The 18,332-nt window shown below is 52.0% G+C and overlaps 7 protein-coding genes across 10 annotated transcripts; 5 read left to right on the forward strand and 2 right to left on the reverse strand.

The window, feature by feature from the left end:
* Positions 1-279: 279 nt before the first annotated feature.
* Positions 280-1,557, forward strand: AAFC00_004580 (uncharacterized protein; the record flags this gene model as incomplete). Its single annotated transcript, XM_069344245.1, has 3 exons — positions 280-465; positions 547-1,396; positions 1,448-1,557. 3 exons carry the CDS (start codon positions 280-282, stop codon positions 1,555-1,557), a joined length of 1,146 nt encoding a protein of 381 aa, XP_069196663.1.
* A 269-nt stretch (positions 1,558-1,826) lies between these two features.
* Positions 1,827-3,296, forward strand: AAFC00_004581 (uncharacterized protein; the record flags this gene model as incomplete). Its single annotated transcript, XM_069344246.1, has 1 exon — positions 1,827-3,296. The coding sequence occupies one exon, from the start codon at positions 1,827-1,829 to the stop codon at positions 3,294-3,296; it is 1,470 nt and encodes a 489-aa protein (XP_069196664.1).
* Positions 3,297-3,461: 165 nt separating this feature from the next.
* AAFC00_004582 (uncharacterized protein) lies at positions 3,462-5,532 on the reverse strand (the record flags this gene model as incomplete). 3 transcript variants are annotated; one of them, XM_069347775.1, is made up of 13 exons in its annotated part: positions 3,462-3,637; positions 3,750-3,788; positions 3,885-4,145; positions 4,194-4,321; positions 4,377-4,483; positions 4,536-4,595; positions 4,649-4,810; positions 4,874-4,894; positions 4,957-5,085; positions 5,140-5,211; positions 5,268-5,347; positions 5,398-5,425; positions 5,479-5,532. In XM_069347775.1, 13 exons carry the CDS (start codon positions 5,530-5,532, stop codon positions 3,462-3,464), a joined length of 1,317 nt encoding a protein of 438 aa, XP_069196665.1. The 3 variants fall into 3 exon arrangements, with proteins under 3 accessions (XP_069196665.1, XP_069196667.1, XP_069196666.1); XM_069344247.1 differs by having other exon boundaries at positions 3,885-4,129; positions 4,181-4,321; XM_069347774.1 differs by having other exon boundaries at positions 3,885-4,132; positions 4,181-4,321.
* Positions 5,533-7,368: 1,836 nt separating this feature from the next.
* Positions 7,369-9,044, forward strand: AAFC00_004583 (uncharacterized protein; the record flags this gene model as incomplete). Its single annotated transcript, XM_069344248.1, has 3 exons — positions 7,369-7,396; positions 7,456-7,752; positions 7,807-9,044. 3 exons carry the CDS (start codon positions 7,369-7,371, stop codon positions 9,042-9,044), a joined length of 1,563 nt encoding a protein of 520 aa, XP_069196668.1.
* Positions 9,045-10,326: 1,282 nt separating this feature from the next.
* Positions 10,327-11,150, forward strand: AAFC00_004584 (uncharacterized protein; the record flags this gene model as incomplete). The annotated part of the gene is made up of 2 exons (XM_069348571.1): positions 10,327-10,401; positions 10,461-11,150. The coding sequence occupies 2 exons, from the start codon at positions 10,327-10,329 to the stop codon at positions 11,148-11,150; spliced, it is 765 nt and encodes a 254-aa protein (XP_069196669.1).
* Positions 11,151-11,812: 662 nt separating this feature from the next.
* Positions 11,813-13,062, reverse strand: AAFC00_004585 (uncharacterized protein; the record flags this gene model as incomplete). The annotated part of the gene is made up of 2 exons (XM_069344249.1): positions 11,813-12,721; positions 12,919-13,062. 2 exons carry the CDS (start codon positions 13,060-13,062, stop codon positions 11,813-11,815), a joined length of 1,053 nt encoding a protein of 350 aa, XP_069196670.1.
* A 1,325-nt stretch (positions 13,063-14,387) lies between these two features.
* On the forward strand, positions 14,388-17,857 carry AAFC00_004586 (uncharacterized protein; the record flags this gene model as incomplete). 2 transcript variants are annotated; one of them, XM_069344251.1, is made up of 4 exons in its annotated part: positions 14,388-14,914; positions 14,971-15,847; positions 15,901-16,640; positions 16,699-17,857. In XM_069344251.1, 4 exons carry the CDS (start codon positions 14,388-14,390, stop codon positions 17,855-17,857), a joined length of 3,303 nt encoding a protein of 1,100 aa, XP_069196671.1. The 2 variants fall into 2 exon arrangements, with proteins under 2 accessions (XP_069196671.1, XP_069196672.1); XM_069344250.1 differs by having other exon boundaries at positions 14,637-14,914.
* Positions 17,858-18,332: the final 475 nt, after the last annotated feature.

The raw sequence follows: 18,332 nt of genomic DNA on the forward strand, positions 1-18,332 counted from the left end.
ATGGTTGATTAGTGCAAATCCCTGACTCATGATTAGATATCGATATCCATCGGCGAGTCAGCGTATATATCGTACGTCGAAGGCATCTTTCTTTCATGACACAAGACCACTTATACCATGGTAATTCATTGACTCGAGTTGCGCTGGAGAGTTAAGCTGATATACTACCATCGATCTATATCCCGATCGTACCATCATACAAAAATCGTATTGGTCGCGTCCATACAACATCACTGTATGACAATTCAATATTAGCTACTGAATTTCTACACATTAAAGATGGAGACCGGTTTTCACCGATTCCCTCACGGTCATAATGATCTGGTACTGGCTGTTGATTACAACTTCTACGGCACTCGTATGGTGACCGCATCTTCCGATCATCGACTGAAGGTATGGGACCGTAAGGATGAGGGCTGGGTGCTCCTGGACGTATGGAAAGCTCATGATGCGGAAGTGACTGACGTAAGTCCTCTCTACTGTCCCAAATGAATGCCTGTAATTTGAGTCGATACCTGCAAACATTGTATCTCATATGTATCGCAGGTCAAATGGAACGGTCCGTTCGTGGGTGAAATTCTTGGAAGTATCGGCGAGGATGGTAATCTACGTATCTGGCAAGAAGATGTCTTGGAAAGTCCAATGTCAGGTCGTCGCTTCAAGAGAATCTACCAGCAACTATCTCCCACCCGCGTACCTTACATGTCTCTGGATTTCAAGAATATTGGCACAGAGACATATCTCGCTCTCATCTCGCGGGATGGCTACCTATCAATAAGCGAGCCAATTGACCATGACAACCTGTCGGACTGGAACGATTTGTGGCAAGACTATCTATGCAAAACTCCACCAAGAAACGAGGAAACCAGCTTCAGACTATGTTGGCACCACGAGAAGTTGCCTGCCTGGCCCGCCATCCTGGCAGGTCTTGATCGCAAGAGTCTCTCCCTGGCTGTCTCCGTCATGGATAAGGTCAAAATCTTTCGCACCGACAAGGACCGAAAGTTTTTTACTGCTGCAGAGTTCACGTCGTCAAAGAGCCTGATCAGAGATGTGGCGTGGGCCAATGGTTCCATGCGTGGGTTCGATGTAATCGCTGCGGCTAGCAAAGACGGTCACGTCAGAGTATACGAGCTCCACACACCTGGTGCATCAGACTTACCGACAGAGACGCATGAGAATGGTCATACGGATGACACCACTCCTGTAAAGTTATCTAAAGCATCAGTTGCACGTCAAGCAAAATCTGGTATAGGCGCTGGCTTGGCTGGGCAGACTCGTGGTGGGCGGAATGAGGAAGACGGTAGACCGGGTAAGGTCACCCAGGAAGCGAAGCTCGTCAAGGAACTTCCTGCTCATGAAGGAGCGGCATGGCGGGTCGCATTCTCGCAATCAGGTAATACATTGCCATGTAAGCATGAACTAATATATACTGACTTTTCTCCAGGTGATCTACTGGTGTCTACTGGAGACGATGGTCTCGTGCAAGTGTGGAAAAAGGGCATAAATGACCAATGGCTCCAGTATGCGGAGATCGACGCGACGATCGAGACATAGGAATGCTGTCAAGGAAGGCACACCTGACTGACGACACGCGTTGTTGTTCAGCCAACGAATCTCCATTCCGCATCGCAAAACAGACTCCTTTGCCGTGATTATGGAGCGACCGCCAGAGTATCTTCTTGACGGCTTTTGGATGCCCTCGCATTACTTATTGGCCAGTATCTGCTAATTCGTCCAACCCGACACCTGGACGCCAGCCTACCACAACTGTCCATCAAATTCGATCACTCATAGAGACCTTGTACCATCTCTGATCTCGAGAGATGGGTATCAAGGACACTGGAGATTACTTGACAGCTCGCGCAGCCAACCCGAGGACTGGTCTGATCAGCCCAAGCGTCGCCACGGTACATACACCACGGACCCCACTGACCCCAGGCGAAGCGTTACGACTATACAGCCACACCGATCTCCAAGTATCACCCGTCAAACATATCTCCAGACAGTGCGGCCAGAACGCGCGGAAGAAGCAGTACAGATCCACATCGTCACGATGGATGCAACACGACTCAGGATGGTCCGTCGAGGCGATTGTCGAGCAAGCTCAACCTAAGATGATCCATGCGAACATCGCAGCAACACGTGCGGCTGGTAGACCGCCTACAGATCGCTTCATTATTCCTATGCCATCGGGCAGAGATCCTCGACCATTCGAGAAGGTGGAAACGCGCAGCTCTCAGCTCACGTCTCTCGCACAACGCACACAACATGAAAGTCATTCGACATCTGGTCTGAATGGCCGCATGATCAGTGGGGGTGCAGGACCCAGGAAATTCGCAGAAGCGGTACAGAAATTACGGTTGCACGCATCGGAAGGACGTCAAGCGGAAAGTGAGCCAAGCGCAGGGTATGCTACTAACAGAGTAATCCAGATGCCTTCATTGAGCCGATGCACCGATGGGGAGTCACTTCCTCCCACTCTGCAGGCCTTACGATCTACATCCTCCAGCAGCATAGACAGCATACCACGAACGACAATCGACATGCCCGGCAGCTACACACCAGTACAGAAACACTTCCACCACATAAAGCGCAAACCCATAGGCTCTCCACGAGCCATCAAAGACCGCCGCGCCTCAAGCGCAACAGCAATAACGACCAAGTCAGCAGCAGAAAAAGAAGTCCTCCTAGTCACCCCTGCGCCAGCGTCTTTGATCGTGCAAGCTTCCGCCACTCGAACAACACGAGCCGACGAGTCCAAGGCCGGCAGATTCCGCGACTTCAGACATCTGCCTCGCGTGCGCATCATACATCCCGAAACCGCGCAGGAGCAGCGAGAAGTTACGACACCGGTGGACTTGACGATGCGTTCTCGTTCATCCGACAATCACGCGGATGAGAATCCAAGCTCTGCTGTACCCTTCACACGACACTCTCGTGCTCTGAAGAATACCCTCCCTCACGACCCCGCTCTTGTTGGAAGTCACATCACACACGCCTTAGCAAGAGGTATCACTCTATTCTTCAAGTGGACACGAAGAACATGGTCTTCGAACCCTACAACTATCCACGCATTGAACATCATAACAGACGAAACAGCAGATCCGACAGCACGATTGGACGCGTTGAGGGTTTTAGTTCGAGTCGGTAGAAGGTTCGCGTTGCTTTTGGGTGTTTTGGTTGTGTTGGTCAGGATTGGTGTCATGGTATGGCAGGTTTTGGTTTTTGTGCTGTGGCCTGTCAGGGCGATCTTGATGGTCATGGAGTGGATGTGGATGGAGAGGGGAGTTTGAAGCGCGGATGGGTGGGGCAAGAGTCTTTGACTTAGACTATTGCTGTTGTATTGGTGGCACTTCTTCTGTTGTGACCTTGTCTACCCTACTCTACTTAGTAGAAACACATTGGGGGCCGTCGCATGCTAGACCCAGAAACCTCTTGCAATCCCATTTCCCCCAGGCTTAAGACCATCTTTTGAACGCAACAATCATACCATAGTCACCCACTGCAATACACCATTTCCCACAATAACTCCACGCGACCTGCCGACATGCAAAATTCAGTGACCCGGGTATATGAATCAGTTTGTGAGCAGGGATAGGCTTGAGAGGATCCGACAACACTGTGAGCGGTTTTGCTATATCGTTGTCAGTGGCTACTGAGAGTGTCCAGTCGTACGTTTGCAAGAAGTGGGAAATGATGAGTTGCGTCTAGAGTATTTTCAGTATCGGGCGGCTGGTGGGACTCACTGGCTGATTCATCATCGTCCTCAGAGTCGCTCGTAGTCCCTGTATCCTGCTGTCAGTACCGACATATAACTGAAAGGGAGTAGCACGGATGGAGCATCGCGACCGCTGCAATGCCCCGCGATGCACCGGATTTACCCTGTGTATCTGTCGTGTCGTTGTCGAGCTCGTAGGTGTCCAAGAGATGCTGGAGGTCCCAGAAGCTATACTTGCTGAGCTCGTCGCCCATAGCAAGCATGGGCCGATGGTGTGGCTGGTTGAAAAGACCAAAGCGCATATAGAAGGGTGTTGCTGGCCACAGCTCAAAAGTCAAGAGCAGCTGGAAGCGACCGCCGAATGCTGAGCGAGTGTGAACGCCGGGTTCAGGAATCGGTGGTTCAGGACTACTGGCGTCAGTATCTATGAGTTGGTAAGGCATTGGTGACAAAGCTCACTCCTCTCCTCCACGCGGAAACCCATCAATTTTCCAGAGAATGATATCATTCCTCTTGAAGTCATCAGGGCTCTTCGTAGGTTTCTTGACCGGGCTGCCTCCGCAAGCGCGCGACAAGATTAGATCACCAAAAAACTCGATGCTGAGACTCTTTAGATAAGCAGATGTTCAAACAGATCGATGAGCTCTCCACGCACCAATCGACATAATCAGAGTGAATCTCACTCGATGCAAACAGCGGGTAGTGACACTCCTTGATCACATCCGTGCCCATCTCTTCGTCTGATAGGTCGGGTACGGCCCACTGGTACTTGCATTAGTATTTCCCAGTGGCATGATAGCATTAACATACTCACCAGACAGACCATGGTGTCTTCACCTCCCGAAATCAAGTACTTGCCGCTGGAGTGGAAGCCCTATCACAGGTCAGCGACCACGTGCCACACCGCATGCTGAATGGATGCGATACCAATGTGAGGATGGGCTGAGTATGACCACCGCCGCCCAATATCGCTGCACATGGCTGCTTTTGGTGACGCGGATTTAACGTCCACAGTCGGATCGAGTAATCAGCAGAGCCAGACGCCAGTAATGTAGACGATCTCGGTGACACTGCAAGGTCATTGATGTCCTGAGAATCGTGCGGTCAGCAATCATACCATAATGTGTACAGATATAGGAGTCTCATGCTTACACCTCCATGACCATTAATCACCTGCGAGTTTCACATATCAGTCCATTGACACATGCATTTGGTTGTTTGCATAGACCACAGACCTTGACCAAAGTCCCCGTCAATGGATTAAAGACCTTGATCGACTTCGATCCCGAACCAGCGACACACAGCAGAGGATCGCCGGTGCTGATATCCTGCGCCCAGGCAAGAGAGTTGAGTATGAGGTTTTCCTAGGATCGGTTGGCTATTGAGAATCGTGCGCACATTCGGTGTGTTCTACTTGCATTGGGATCGCGGATGTGTTTCAGAGTATGGAACGTAGTATCGCCCTGACTATCTGGGCGAAGGACGAATACCTACAACAGGCATCAGATGGCATTCAATGTGAGAGGATCTACCAGGCCAAACAAACATCTCCACTTTCCACTACAGCGAAAATTGGATCGGCATCGGGAACATCGTATGGATAGAACTTCACATCGAACACCGGACCTGATTGGGCATTAGATCATGGTCGGAATACAGGCGAGAGGATAAATTACAATCGATGCGTTTCTTTTCCCAGGACGACTGTTGACAGTGAGAAACTGCGATAGCGAGAACGCGTGATCCAGAGAACCTACATCGAATAGACGGAAAGTGCCATGGAGTTGCGGAATGTCACCATCAGAAGCCATTGCTCAATCGATAATCATGCTCTAGGTATCCCACCTAGCGGGGCAAGGTGAGCGAGGCAAGAAATCTGGCGGTGGGAGTTGATCTACAATAACAAGGAAGACGCGTCCAGGCCCGATGCTCGTGACGCCTGGCGGATGTATAACTAATTAAATCGACGATCAAACTTGCTGTTGTGGATATGTTTGCACTCAATCAATACATGATATCACATCACGGGAAGGAAATTATGGATGATGCGAGGATGTGAACGTTCTGATTGACTACGAATTGCGTTGACCACCTTGTGTGCATTTGCCAATGAGAAAGCGCGCCTACAATCACGCTCACCTTTCGAATGGATGAAAAGCATGCAAAGCAGAAGCTCTGTGTAGTTCAACGCATTGAACAACGAGTAATCGCAGGGCGGTTTGTTTTGAAGCCCAACAGACGAGAAGGAATCAGCCATGGCATTGGAGAACTTGATTAGAATGGTCTACATGCATGTGTAATCTCATTGTTCAATCAAGCGGTGGCTGGCATCATATGAGCGCAGATTGCTCCTCAATATATTCATGCGGCAGCTGTACAAGCAGTATTCACGGCGGATATTCCGAGTCTGTCATCCCTGCCATGCACGAAGTACTGTACAGTGATAATACCAAAGTCCAGCTGTGATTCGTGTCGTTCGTTCTGATAGTGCATGAGGTAAGGCACTGTACGTAGCACCTGAAGCACGAAAGGGTCCTGCCGCCTGTTAGTAGCATTTTTGAGGCAGCTTGAGGTATGCCATGCACACTCGGCATAGTACTTTAAGGCACACTGCCGAGCGGATCGGCAACGGCTGAACAGCAGCGGCGTTGCTTTGGGGTCGCACCGGTACGCACATCCTGCATCCGCAGAGACCATTTCCCTGTCAATTGCGCATTCCCAAGATTATTCATTCCCACTCGAGGCTGCTGACGCTGCTAATGCCGTTGTCTAGTACTTCTCCATTGGAATTTGACGATCCCTGGGACGGCAGGATTGCACATGCAATCGAAGTACATGAAGCGTACCTACAAGGATAAGGTACCTTTTCCTACATTTGTGCACTTGTGTAGATGCTGTGTGCCCGCGCAGTGGAGTGATTGATGACGTACATGCATTAGGACGGAGGACATGGGCATGTCCCGAAACCACGGCTCTTCAGAAACAGAACGCCAATGGTAGAGAGGGCCAGCCCGTCTTGCCTCTTGCCCGTTTCTTTCTTCCATTTTTGTAGCTCTGGAAAGCAAACTTCGAAAATATTAAACAGACCCAACACCTCCGACCGTTGCGCATTTTCTCAGACGCCGTTCTGAACAGTATCAGTCGTCCACGAATCCCCCAAGATATCAGGTCCTGTTTACCCCGCTATATATTATACATAGTCGGTGGGGCGCATCCTGTATCCTATACAGTAGCACTCTCGCATGTGGGCTTTGTGACCTGGTCCGGCATCATTGGCCCTACATCGTCGGCTCTGCACACGCACCAGGTAGTTGCGACTGATCGCGACACCCTGCGTGAGGTAGTGTCTACATTACCGAGGACGGGAGACCTCGCTAGCTGCGCTTTCCTCGCTTGCGCAAAGAGTCTCGTCGTCCTGCGCCTTCCTCATAAATTCTCGACGTCTACCCTGGTGGCGACCAGACATCTTGAACCACACCTGGCTCCGTTTGTTTTTTAAACTCATCTTCTAGACTTGTCTTTTTCCGCCTAGGCTTGACGGACCGCCATTCTTTTCTTTTCAAGACTACAGTACCCTGTCGACATACCCAACCCTACTGTCCTTGAATTCAGCCCTATTCCACCAGACCCGGCACCACTTATCAACCATGGATCTCACCTTCATCTCTATTCATGGTCAAATCATACCTGCCCTGAGCTGTTACATACAAGTTCGCTAACATGATTTCATGCAGACCTGACGCCCGAGGCTCGGATTCTATATTCCTCCGATTCCATTGTCGATGTGCTCGGATATACTCCCGATGAAATCGTCAATCACTCGACGTGGGAATTCTTCCCCGAAGAAGAACTGCCATATGCGCGGAAAGTCCACGCACGAGGAATCGCCATGGACAAGGCTGCGGTGCTTGCATATTGTCGTGTCAAAGACAGACAGGGCCACTGGATTGGATGCGAATGCTGTTTCACGATTGTCTATGATGTGATGATCGTCTGTACCAGTGTCTACAGAACCGGCACGGAGAGCCAGAGTGGGTTTTGCTTAGCAACATTACAGCATCACCCAATGCTAATCTTTTGAGCAGAGCGAGCAGCAGAAGCCCCGGTCATTCGCAGGCTATTTTCTTCCTCTCCCAAGGACCCGAGATACCACATGTTGTCACACCTCTCTGACAAATTCCGACAGCCAGCGAAGCCTCTCGGCAACGAACCTAGAGCGGCCCTTTTCCTCAATCGTTTCACCAGGACCCTGACGATCATGTATGCGACAGGTGGTATCGAGGATGTCTTAGGCATACCGGCCAATGATATGCGGGGCCGTAGCTTCTACTACTGCATCTCGGAAAATTGTCTCCCTGATGCAGTCAAGTGTTTGGAGAACGCCAAGGGGAACGACTCGATTGCATATTTACGGTTCTGGTTCAGAGATCCAAGACTGGACGATGAGCCACAAAATACTGATGACTCGGCCGACGACAGCGACGAAGAGATGGCAACAGACACGAGTGTGGATCAAGATGTTGGAGGTGGCGTGCGACTACGCCAGTCAAACGCAACTTCGAGCGCTTCCAACACTATGTCTACAGATGAGGAAATGCACACCGACCAAGTTCATGACTCCAGGACATCTTCAGGAGCCAGCTCCTCCATGCGGGGGACACATGCGGCAATATTTGGGGACGCTCGAGCGGTAGAGTCATCGACTTCGTCACTACCAATCTCACCTGAAGAGAGGAGTAGGTCGCGCCAGAACGATCAACCAATTCTGGATCCAATTGAGCTCGAGGCTGTCATTTCATGCACATCCGATGGGCTGGTCGTATGTCTCCGACGTGCTCGCCCAATTGTGCCAACGAGGACTCAAGGACCATACGAGAATGGTCTCTTTGCGGCACCTTGGGCGATGGAGCCGGTCTTGCCCTCGGTGGAGGCCCGCGCTCAACCCGCATACACTCAGCCGTTTGCACCCGCTTTGGGCCCGCAGTATGCTCATGCACAAAGTCCAATCAGCGCTGGCGGTCCAGAGCAACACGACTTCATGCAATCGATCCGGGAGCAAGCCGTGTTTGCATGGGCTCTCACGGGCATCAATGGCTCGCTGCAAAAGTTTGGTTATGGCAGACCATCAGGCGATGCTATGCCTCACGACGGCCTACCTATCTGGGAGAGCGATCCTCATGCTGACCTTTCCCGAAACGATTCCGGACCCACCAACCTCGATCCCAAATTTGCTCGCCAGTACCAGAGGGACCGCGATATCTTTGGGGACCCGGGTCTAGACAGGAGTCGACAGAGCACGTCGAGCGCCGACAGATCTGCATGATGAGCACGACGATTCCAGAGACCATGACCGAGTGCTAGACTTCTGAGTCTAGCAATGATCGGAATGAGATAACGACTTACATTCAAACGAGTGATTTTGCGCAAAAGTCAACTCCCAGCGGCATTGGTGTTTTGTTTTGGCAAGCGATTTTGAGCGGACGACAACATCTGAGTAGCGCCTCATACACTGACATCAGATCGTATCCGGTGGTCATTCTTTCGGAGATCTACAGGTTAACCTTGAGCGAGCATTTATAGGGTCGGGGACATTACCGGAGAATGAATCGATTGAGAGGGAATCATCTGGCGTACAGATTACAACATATTTCAAGGTTGATGGTGAAAAGATATTGTTATATCAAAGGAACTCCACTCATTCGAGGCCGTGTGCACAAGTAGCGTTGACATTGTCTACCTAGTATGTCCCGAGGTGATGAGGGGTTTTGATGTGGTGATTAGGGCATAATGAGTGACATCTACAATAAGCGACATGACCGCCTCGAGTCCCATCACAAGGGCTTGTGGTTTAGTGGTATAACGTCTTCTTAGCATCTACAGCCGTGAAGCTGCAGCTCTGACTGAGTGGAGAAGGTCCCGCGTTCGATTCGCGGCTAGTCCATTGCTTTTTGCGTTTATCCTCCTTGTGCTGCGAAGAGGAATAGCCGTGCTCAGTCGTAGTCGGCTCGTGGACATATGCGTCTTTCGCGAGTGCAGGTCACGAGATCGTGCTATTCGCGGCACTATTTTTTGGCAGATATCCGTGTAGTAGGCGTCATCGCGGTCCGTGTAAGGTGGAAGAGGTGTCTGTCAGTCTGATCCAGTCACCTTGCAAGTATTACCTGGGTCCCTTTGACTCATCACATACAATACCTTAGGATACTATAGGCTGCGACTTTGACCTCCACAGCTTATTCACTCCACCCACACTCAACGTTGATCTGGCGGGGAAAGAGTTGATTGGCGTTCGGTTATCTCGACACACTAACCCAATGCAAAAGAGATGTGAGAGATAGTCGTACGTATTCGGGTCATCGGTGTATCATGGACTTGTGACTGGTGCAGTGACCCGCTCTCTTTGTCTCTTTGTCCCTTTGTCCCTTTGTCGCTTCCGACCCCGTCTCCATTCCGTTATCGTCACCACTGCTTCCCCTTGTATTTCCTTTAATACACAACAACGCAACTGCGGTACAAGTCACTCTGTTGATTGTCTGATCTCTTCTCCTTTCGGGACTTTGTCTCTTTATCGCTCACCAACCGCTGCCGTACTTTTGCCGTCTTCCATCATGGCCGTCTTCCCCCCACCGTCGAATTCGAGTGGCGTTGACAGCACTCCCGCCATAGACATCGAAGCCTGGACGGTAAGCCTACCACTGCGCGTGTCTGTACTTCGGATGTTCGAGCTCAACGTGTCCTGCAGGTAGAGCAAGCAGCGGAGCGTCTCCAGGCCACCAGGATATCGCCCCTTCCCCCGTTGCGCCGAGTCGCCATCGAGATCCCACTCGACGAACCCGCCCGTCGCAACCTGCTCGAGACCAGACCCGCCGAAGTCGAATCCACTGCATACCCAGTCTACAAGAAAGAAGCCGTCCACACCGTCTACAAGCGCAAGGAGCCAGTCCGCCGCGACAGCTTGAAGAGCAGGGAGGCGTCGCTCAAGGGCAAGGAAGGCAGCCGCCGTCGCCAGAGATGGGAGAACGATCGCCTGCTGAACAACCCTTATGCGCAACCGCCTCTGCCCAGCGACTGGGAGGTCAGACCCACCTATCCAGTCCACAACGTCCCTTACTTCCTCGCCCCTCTCTGGGACGCCGAGTACAAGCACAAATCCAGCCTGTCGAACAAGCGATCGCATCGATCCGAAGACCCTCGCGCCCACGGCACTCTCCAAGACCAAGCAGCGAGCCGCGTGCCTCGCGAGCTCAAGGCCAAGCTGAAAAAAGTCGAGATGCGCCAAGGGCATGCTCCAAGACCTCGAAGAAGAAGTCCGCCACTTCGTCGAGAGCTGGGACCAGAAGCAGCGCGAGATGGAACACGACGGTCTGATCGATGCAGACAGCGAAGACGAAGAGATTGTCTTCGTCGGCAGGAACGGCGCCATGAGCGATGAGCGCAAGCGCGCAAAGGAAGAGGAGCACCTGCGCCGGGATAAATTGATCTACGAGAGTTTGGTCGACGATCACGGCGCCGCGTTCGGGCACGTTTCTTCTCCCGTCTCCCCTTCATTCTTATTCGTTTGTGAGCAATTTGCTGACTGAACTCACCCAATAGACGCTGGCTCGTCCATTCCATCGCCACTTACTACGGCCTCGAGACATGGTCGGTGACCAAGCCCGGTAGTCCCGCGCGCCGCGAGGCCTATGTCGGATTCCGACCCAACTCGCCGCATAAACTCGACAAGCTGCCTCAGCCTCTGTGGGGGCTGATTTGATTTTTTTCTTCTTTCTCTTCTTTTCTAGCTTCTTGTGGAAGGAGATTCTGGTCCTTCTCTTCTCTGGCATGGGTCGAGGGCTTTTCTTTGTGGGAAAGAGGGGAGTGATATTTGTTGTTAGATGTATCATTGTACACTCACACACATATCTATATCTATATATGCAAAGTCACAGATAGAGCGGGGCTCAAGGTTGTTGCTTCCCCGATGCTTTCTAGATGATCTGATGATTTCTTTCTTGTTTCGTGGGCGAGACACTGTTCTCCTGTTTCTCATCCTCTTTCCGTTCTCGTCGAGTCTCTATACACTCTTCAGCTTCAAATACATCATGCCCCCAGAGCTTAGTTTCCAGTGTCCTCACTGCTTTGGGCAGTAGTCTCGATTTTCCTCGCTTCAGCGCCATCAAGTGCTTCACTCTGCTCACGGACAACGGCAGCAGCCGTGCCTTCATCACCGCCCTTCTTCCCACCACCTCTCCTTCTTGCCCCGCCCGACTTGGCTTTACTCCTAGCCCAGGCCTCCGGCGCCTCCCTGACCACAACGCCATCCTGCACCAGAACGCCCAGCCCCCCAGTCCTGTCCTCGACTCTGCTGAAGTACTTCAGTCCGATCAATCCCTGCTCTTCGTTTCCCTCGCTGAGCACGACGCCGTTGGCGCTGAGCCAGAACTTGTGGCCGCCGTCGCGCATCGCCGAGGCGAGGTCGAGGAATATCAGGATCGACGAGGTCGAGCGCATGCCGGAGATCACCACCGGCTGGTCTTTTTCCTGTTGTTGTGCTGCTGCATCTTCGGTTGCGCCTGTTGATGGCGGTGCGAGGGGGTTCTCAGAGGAAAGAGGCTTGAAGTGCGCGGGCAGACCTGATGCGAAATGGATGTGGTTCCGACCCATTTTCATCAGCCCGCCGCTGGCGACGATCGAGACCCATGCTGCGTGTGTGGTGCCGTGCACGATTGTCGAGCTCGGGATCGTGTCGGGCGTTATGGGTGTCAGCAGGGACTCGGAGGATAGAGCTAGCGAGTGGCCTTGGTTGGCGCGGATGTAGAAGTCTGGGGGGTCCGTGGGTGTTGAAGAGTCGAGTTGGGCAGTGCTAGCTGGAGGTTGTGCTTCTGCTTCTTTGCTTGAAGGGTCGGAAGAGGATGGTAGTGCTGATTTGTGGATCAGAGAGAAGCGCTGTTTATCGTTCTCTGCTACGATTTGTTTCACTTCGTCAAAGGTGACTTTTAGGGACTTCAGATTGCGGTTGTTGAGCTGGGTGGGTTAGTACGCTGGCCTCGCCACTTTGCGACACGTGAGGTTCATGCTTTCTCCTTTTTCTGTCATGTTGTATCTGGCAATGGATCCGTGGAAGCGGGGATGTATAATTTAAGATGAGAACTGTGACCAGGCAGGACTTCAAACTGAATGGGGAACCAAAAGAGGAAAAGGAAAAAGTGGCATCGACTTACAACATCCTTCATGCTTATGTACCCTCCCTGTCCAAGCTGGAGACCTTCCTTTTCGGCACCATGGCGCAGCAACCAGCTCAACTTCTTTGACACTTGGACTTCTCTGGGCATGGGACCTCGTCCACCACCTCTTCCGCCAGCCATGAGGAGGCCTTTGAAGGGTATTCTTCTTTTTTTTTTTTTATATTGGGCTTCTCTGCTGTGGTGAAAGGAAGGTTATTAGTTCGACACCTACGATGGACACGATAGACCGTATCTTGCGACGATACAAGTACGACAGGCAGCAGATGACAGGACTACACTGGACGGTATTGTGGATCGACGCAACGAGTGAGCAATATCAAGACTCTGGAGAGCTGCTTCCGAGAAGACAAAATACGGGGAAGAAAAAGGCTTGTGACAGCAGCAAGCGTGTGTGTGCCTGACAGGGCAAGCGGACATAGTCGGACATTCGAGCGACTGCTGCCTCGGAGACCGAGGTTTGCAAAAACATGTGAACAGAGAGAAAAGGACAGAACTGGAGGGGCAGACAGGCAGGCAGGCAGGCAGGCAGACAGTCTTCAATGCCGCTGCTCTTGCCAACATACCGACTTCGACAGAGACAGGATGAATGGTGCCGAATCTCGCAAGGGTTTCCGTATTTCGACAGTCGGGACCCAAGTTGAGAAAACACCGATTCCCGACTACCTAGGTATACATAAGATGACCCAGACCGAACTCGAGCGTACCTGGAAAAATGTGGAGGATGTTCCGAGCCCGATCTTCTGGGCGGCACGGCCAATCAACGAGATGAAATTACATGCAATTGTGGCTTTATGTTTGTGGTTCGGGAATGCAGAGACAGAGACGGAGTTTGAAAAGGCCAGAGTCCGACAGCAGTGCGTCATAGGGCTCTGCCACCACAAACCTTACATTGCCAGAGCAGACTGAAAGCAGTAAAGTAGAAGAACCTAGGGTAGGCAGCCGTAAAGTTATACTCAGCAGGCGCCTTTGAATGTTTCTTGTTGTTGTGAAAAAAGCGATTGTCAGATCCGCAGAGAAATACCCATACCGGCCACCGATACACCCGTTCTCGCAATTGTGATGCCCATGAAACCTCATGCCACCCTACCTTACTCCAAGACTTTCCATGGTCCGTATCGTGCCTGTAAGCCTGTCCTTCTGTCTTGGACCCGGTGCAACTGAATTGCGCCTCACTCTGTAACAAAACGACTCGAAGGGTGTCCCCAAGGCAGGGAAGACGCGTCGACAGCCTCGGCATATCTGCCAACACTCGTCCGTGATAGCACCCTTTATCTTATTTTTTCCATACCTTACTGTATCTCACACTGTACATCATTCTCCACGCGAAAGAAACCACGAGGGTCCGCGGGCTGTAGCTGCCGCCGCCGCCGCCGCCGCCACCTCCGCCGTCCGCCTTGCTTGAAATACCATTATAGACTTCTTGGCTCACCTGTTGCCCTTGAAACATGGATCAGTCGCAGCAGCAGCAACAGCAGCAGCAGCAACATCAGCTCCAACATCATCAACAGCAGCAACCACAACAACAACAACAACAACAACAACAACAACAACAACAACAACAACAACACCACCAACACCACCACCTCAACCAACAGCAACAGCAGCATGTCCCCCAGCAGTATCCTGCCAAACTGACTTACCCTCGTGCCCCTCCCCCGCCCCATCCGCCGTCACTCGCCAGCCAACCCACGCACATGTACAACAGCTACTCGACAGAAAACTCCCCGAATGCCCTGCAATCCCACTCCCTCTATGCAGGCGACGCGCAGAACTATGACGACGACCTGGACGACCGGCTGGGCGACCAGGGCCAGGGTGATCCCAAGCGGAGGAGGATAGCGCGCGCGTGCGACATGTGCAGGAAGAAGAAGATCAAGTGTGATGGAAAGATGCCCAAATGCTCGCACTGCGAAAACTACAGGACCGAATGCATTTTTACTCAAGTGGAGAAGAAGCGCAATCCTCCCAAAGGGTGAGGCTCTGGTTTATGTGTTCGTATCCAAGTACGCCTGACTGACAGACAAACAGCGCCAAGTATATCGAAGGCCTGGAAAACAGACTCGGCCGCATGGAGGCTTTACTCAGACTGTCTGGATTACTCGGCGAAGACGATGCCGGCAAGACGGATCTAGGCACGCTGGAGAAGCGACTGGCCGACAAACAAGCCTCGGTCGGCACAGGCGCTGGCTCGAATTATGATTCTCCTGCCTCGCCGACAGCGCAGAGAGATCGCTCTGCTTCCGCCAATCCCACTCCACCCGTCAACGGCACTGCCTCGAGTCCGCAGACCGCTGCCCCGACACCAGATATGTCCGCGCGCTCTTCCCTCGGTCCCAAACAGGTCGAGGCGTTGGCCGACCAAATGTGCTCATTGGTCACCAACAACTGCGGAGAAACGAGATACATAGGATCCTCTTCTGGCTTCTCCATATTCTCCCCCAAAGGCATCCAGTGGGTCAACGAGAAGACTGGCGACACTTCTTTTCACGACATGATTTCCCAGGCTGCTGCCGACGACAAGCACTGGGCCCACTGGAAACCCGAAGTGTTTGGCGACATATTCCAACGGAAGACTTATAAGCCTCTACCGCCAAAGGCCGAAGCCCTGGCCCTCCTGAAGGACTTTTTCCAGAACTTCAATGCCATGTTCCCCCTGTTCCATGAACCGACTTTCATGCACCTTGTGGATCGGCATTACTCTCTCGAACCGTACGAGGGATCGGGTTGGTGGGCAAGTCTGAACGTCGCTCTCGCCATCGCGCATAGATTGCGTGTCATGAGCGACGTAGATCCCCGAGAAGAAGATTACAAGGCTTGGGGTTATCTCAAGAATGCTCTCGCCGTACAGGCCGAATTGACCCTGCGCAACAACGATCTTCTGAGTGTCCAGGCGCTATTGGGACTGGTAAGTGTCTGCCTGAATTCGGTGTCGAAGGCCGTGCACTGACATGCAGCCAGGCCATGTTCATGCAGGGTACACCGAATCCCCAACCTGGATTCTTCTTGCTCGCGGCGGCTCTCCGATTGGCCCACAGCATCGGCCTGCACAAGCGAGGGTCTGACTTCAACCTGAACGATGTCGAGACGGAACAGCGCAAGCGAGTCTTCTGGATTGCTTATGTCATGGACAAAGACATCTGCTTGCGATCCGGACGACCGCCGATACAAGACGACGATGATATGAATGTAGATTTACCGAGTGAGGATCCTTCAGACAACATTGGTAATGTAGCACTCTCCGACGGAAAAGGCAAAATCAACCTGTTCCGACTCCAATGCGTCTTTGCCATGATTCAATCAAAAGTCTACAAACAGCTATACTCGGTCAAAGCATCTCGGCAGTCGGACGGCGAACTCTTGAATACCATAGGCGAACTGGACCAAGAGCTCGAAGCCTGGAAAGACTCAATCCCAGTAGACTTTCGACCAGAACATGAAATCAAGGTCCAACACGCGGCACTTACTTTACATGTCGTGACGCTGCATTTCGCATATTACAATTGTCTCACCACGATACACCGTATGTCTGTGCATCACGGATACTGGACCTCAAGGCTGTCGGACTATGCCATCGCAGGGCTGAATGCACGCCCGCTTAACCCGCGGGTCTTCATGTCGGCCGCTCTCTGTGTCAATGCAGCGAGGACGTCCATCTCGCTTGTCAAGTACATTCCAAAGGGTGATCACGCGTGTGTGTGGTATGTGACCAATTCTTCTTCTTCCGATCACCCATGTGAGACAAGCTGACGATAGCAGGTTGATTTTATACTACCCCGTCTCTGCATTAGTGACGTTGTTTGCAAACATCCTACAGAATCCGCAAGATGCCCGGGCTCGGTCAGATCTGAAGTTGATGAGCTCAGTATGTCAGTACTTACAAGAACTTTGTCAAGCGGACTCCAACATACACTGCCGACGCATGCTTTCCATTTGCTCGGAATTCGAGCGCATCGCACGAGTCGCTCTTGAAAAGGCCGAACGCGAGATGCGCGGTCGTGGCAAGAGAAAGGCACCGGAGAAGGATGCAGAAGCATCGTCTACCGTCAACAGCGAAACGTCACAGCAGCAAGCGCAGAAAGCGAGCCATCAATCACAGTCAAATGTCACGATGCCACCTCCCCAAGCTCCCGCAGCACGCAATTCGCCGCTGTCGACATCGTACCAATTACCGAATGCCTCGGCTGATCATTCACCGCCATCATTCCAAGCGAACAACGTGCCCAGATCATCATACGGACAGTCGATGATGAACAATCTATCGGCTTTCGCGCCCGCCTCGCCATATACAATGCAAGGAAGCGAAGGGCCCTACAGTCAACGACAACAACAACCACACCCGTCGCCAAGCACCAACCCCCTAGGACCGTTCAGTCAGACGGCGTCGGGCACTTTGCATTCCAATTCCTCTCCGTCCACTTCGCTATTCTCACAAGACATGCTGAGCAGCGCCGCCGACTACAGCAACGGCCATGGCGGCAACAACAATCACAACAATTGGCAACCATCAACGACAGACGACTTCACCTCTTCCGCGCACACAGCAATGAGCAACAACAACAACAACAACAACAACAGTAACAACAACATGAACGGCGCGAGTTTCCAGCAGCCTTTTGTGCCCCAAGATCTGTGGCAAATGCCAATGACTCTCGAGTGGGATTGGGCCGATGTTCTGAACATGCAATCTTCGTCCGGGGGAGTGTTTGCAGGCATGGGAGGTATAGGCGGCATGGGCGGGTTTGGATTCGACGATGTCGTAGGCGGCGGCGGCACGAGTGGTGGTGGCAGTGGTGGAGCAGGGGGAGGAGGTGGAGGAGACAGCACACTTGCCTCTGCGTCTACTGTCGCCAATTCAGTGGCAGGCACTGATATGAGTGGCACAGGTGGCGGTGGTGGGAGGAACGGGGGAGTGTAGCCGTCAGTTAGAAGCAGACGAAATCAAGAATCGAAATGAAGAGCAGGCCGCGAACCCCAGAAGCCGAATCCTTTTCACTTCTTGTCTCGACTTGTCTGTTCTGTGTTATCTCTCTCTCTCTCTCTCTCTCTCTCTCTCTCTCTCTCTCTTCTCCTCGGATCGGAACATGCAGAAGCAGAAACAGAAAGACAGCGCAAGCACAAAATCTGAAAGTCCAGACAAGATGCCGGCAAGGCAGTGCGCTGCAACACCAGAGATTGACTGTTACAACAAAAAAAGACCGAAACAAAGGGTAAAACGAATAAACCCAGATAATAGCTGGATCGATTGATTTTCCTCAGTCAGTCAGGTTTGGATCTACTCACAGCCAACCAAGTCGTCTCTATACAAGCGCGGAAAGCAAGCCGTGACAATCTTGACATTAAACCCAAGAGCCGAGGAGAACTCAAGCCAAAAAAAAAAAAAAAAAAAAAAG

Source organism: Neodothiora populina (assembly GCF_041146345.1).
Source record: "Neodothiora populina strain CPC 39397 chromosome Unknown canker_contig_3, whole genome shotgun sequence".
Lineage (NCBI taxonomy): Eukaryota > Fungi > Ascomycota > Dothideomycetes > Dothideales > Dothioraceae > Neodothiora > Neodothiora populina.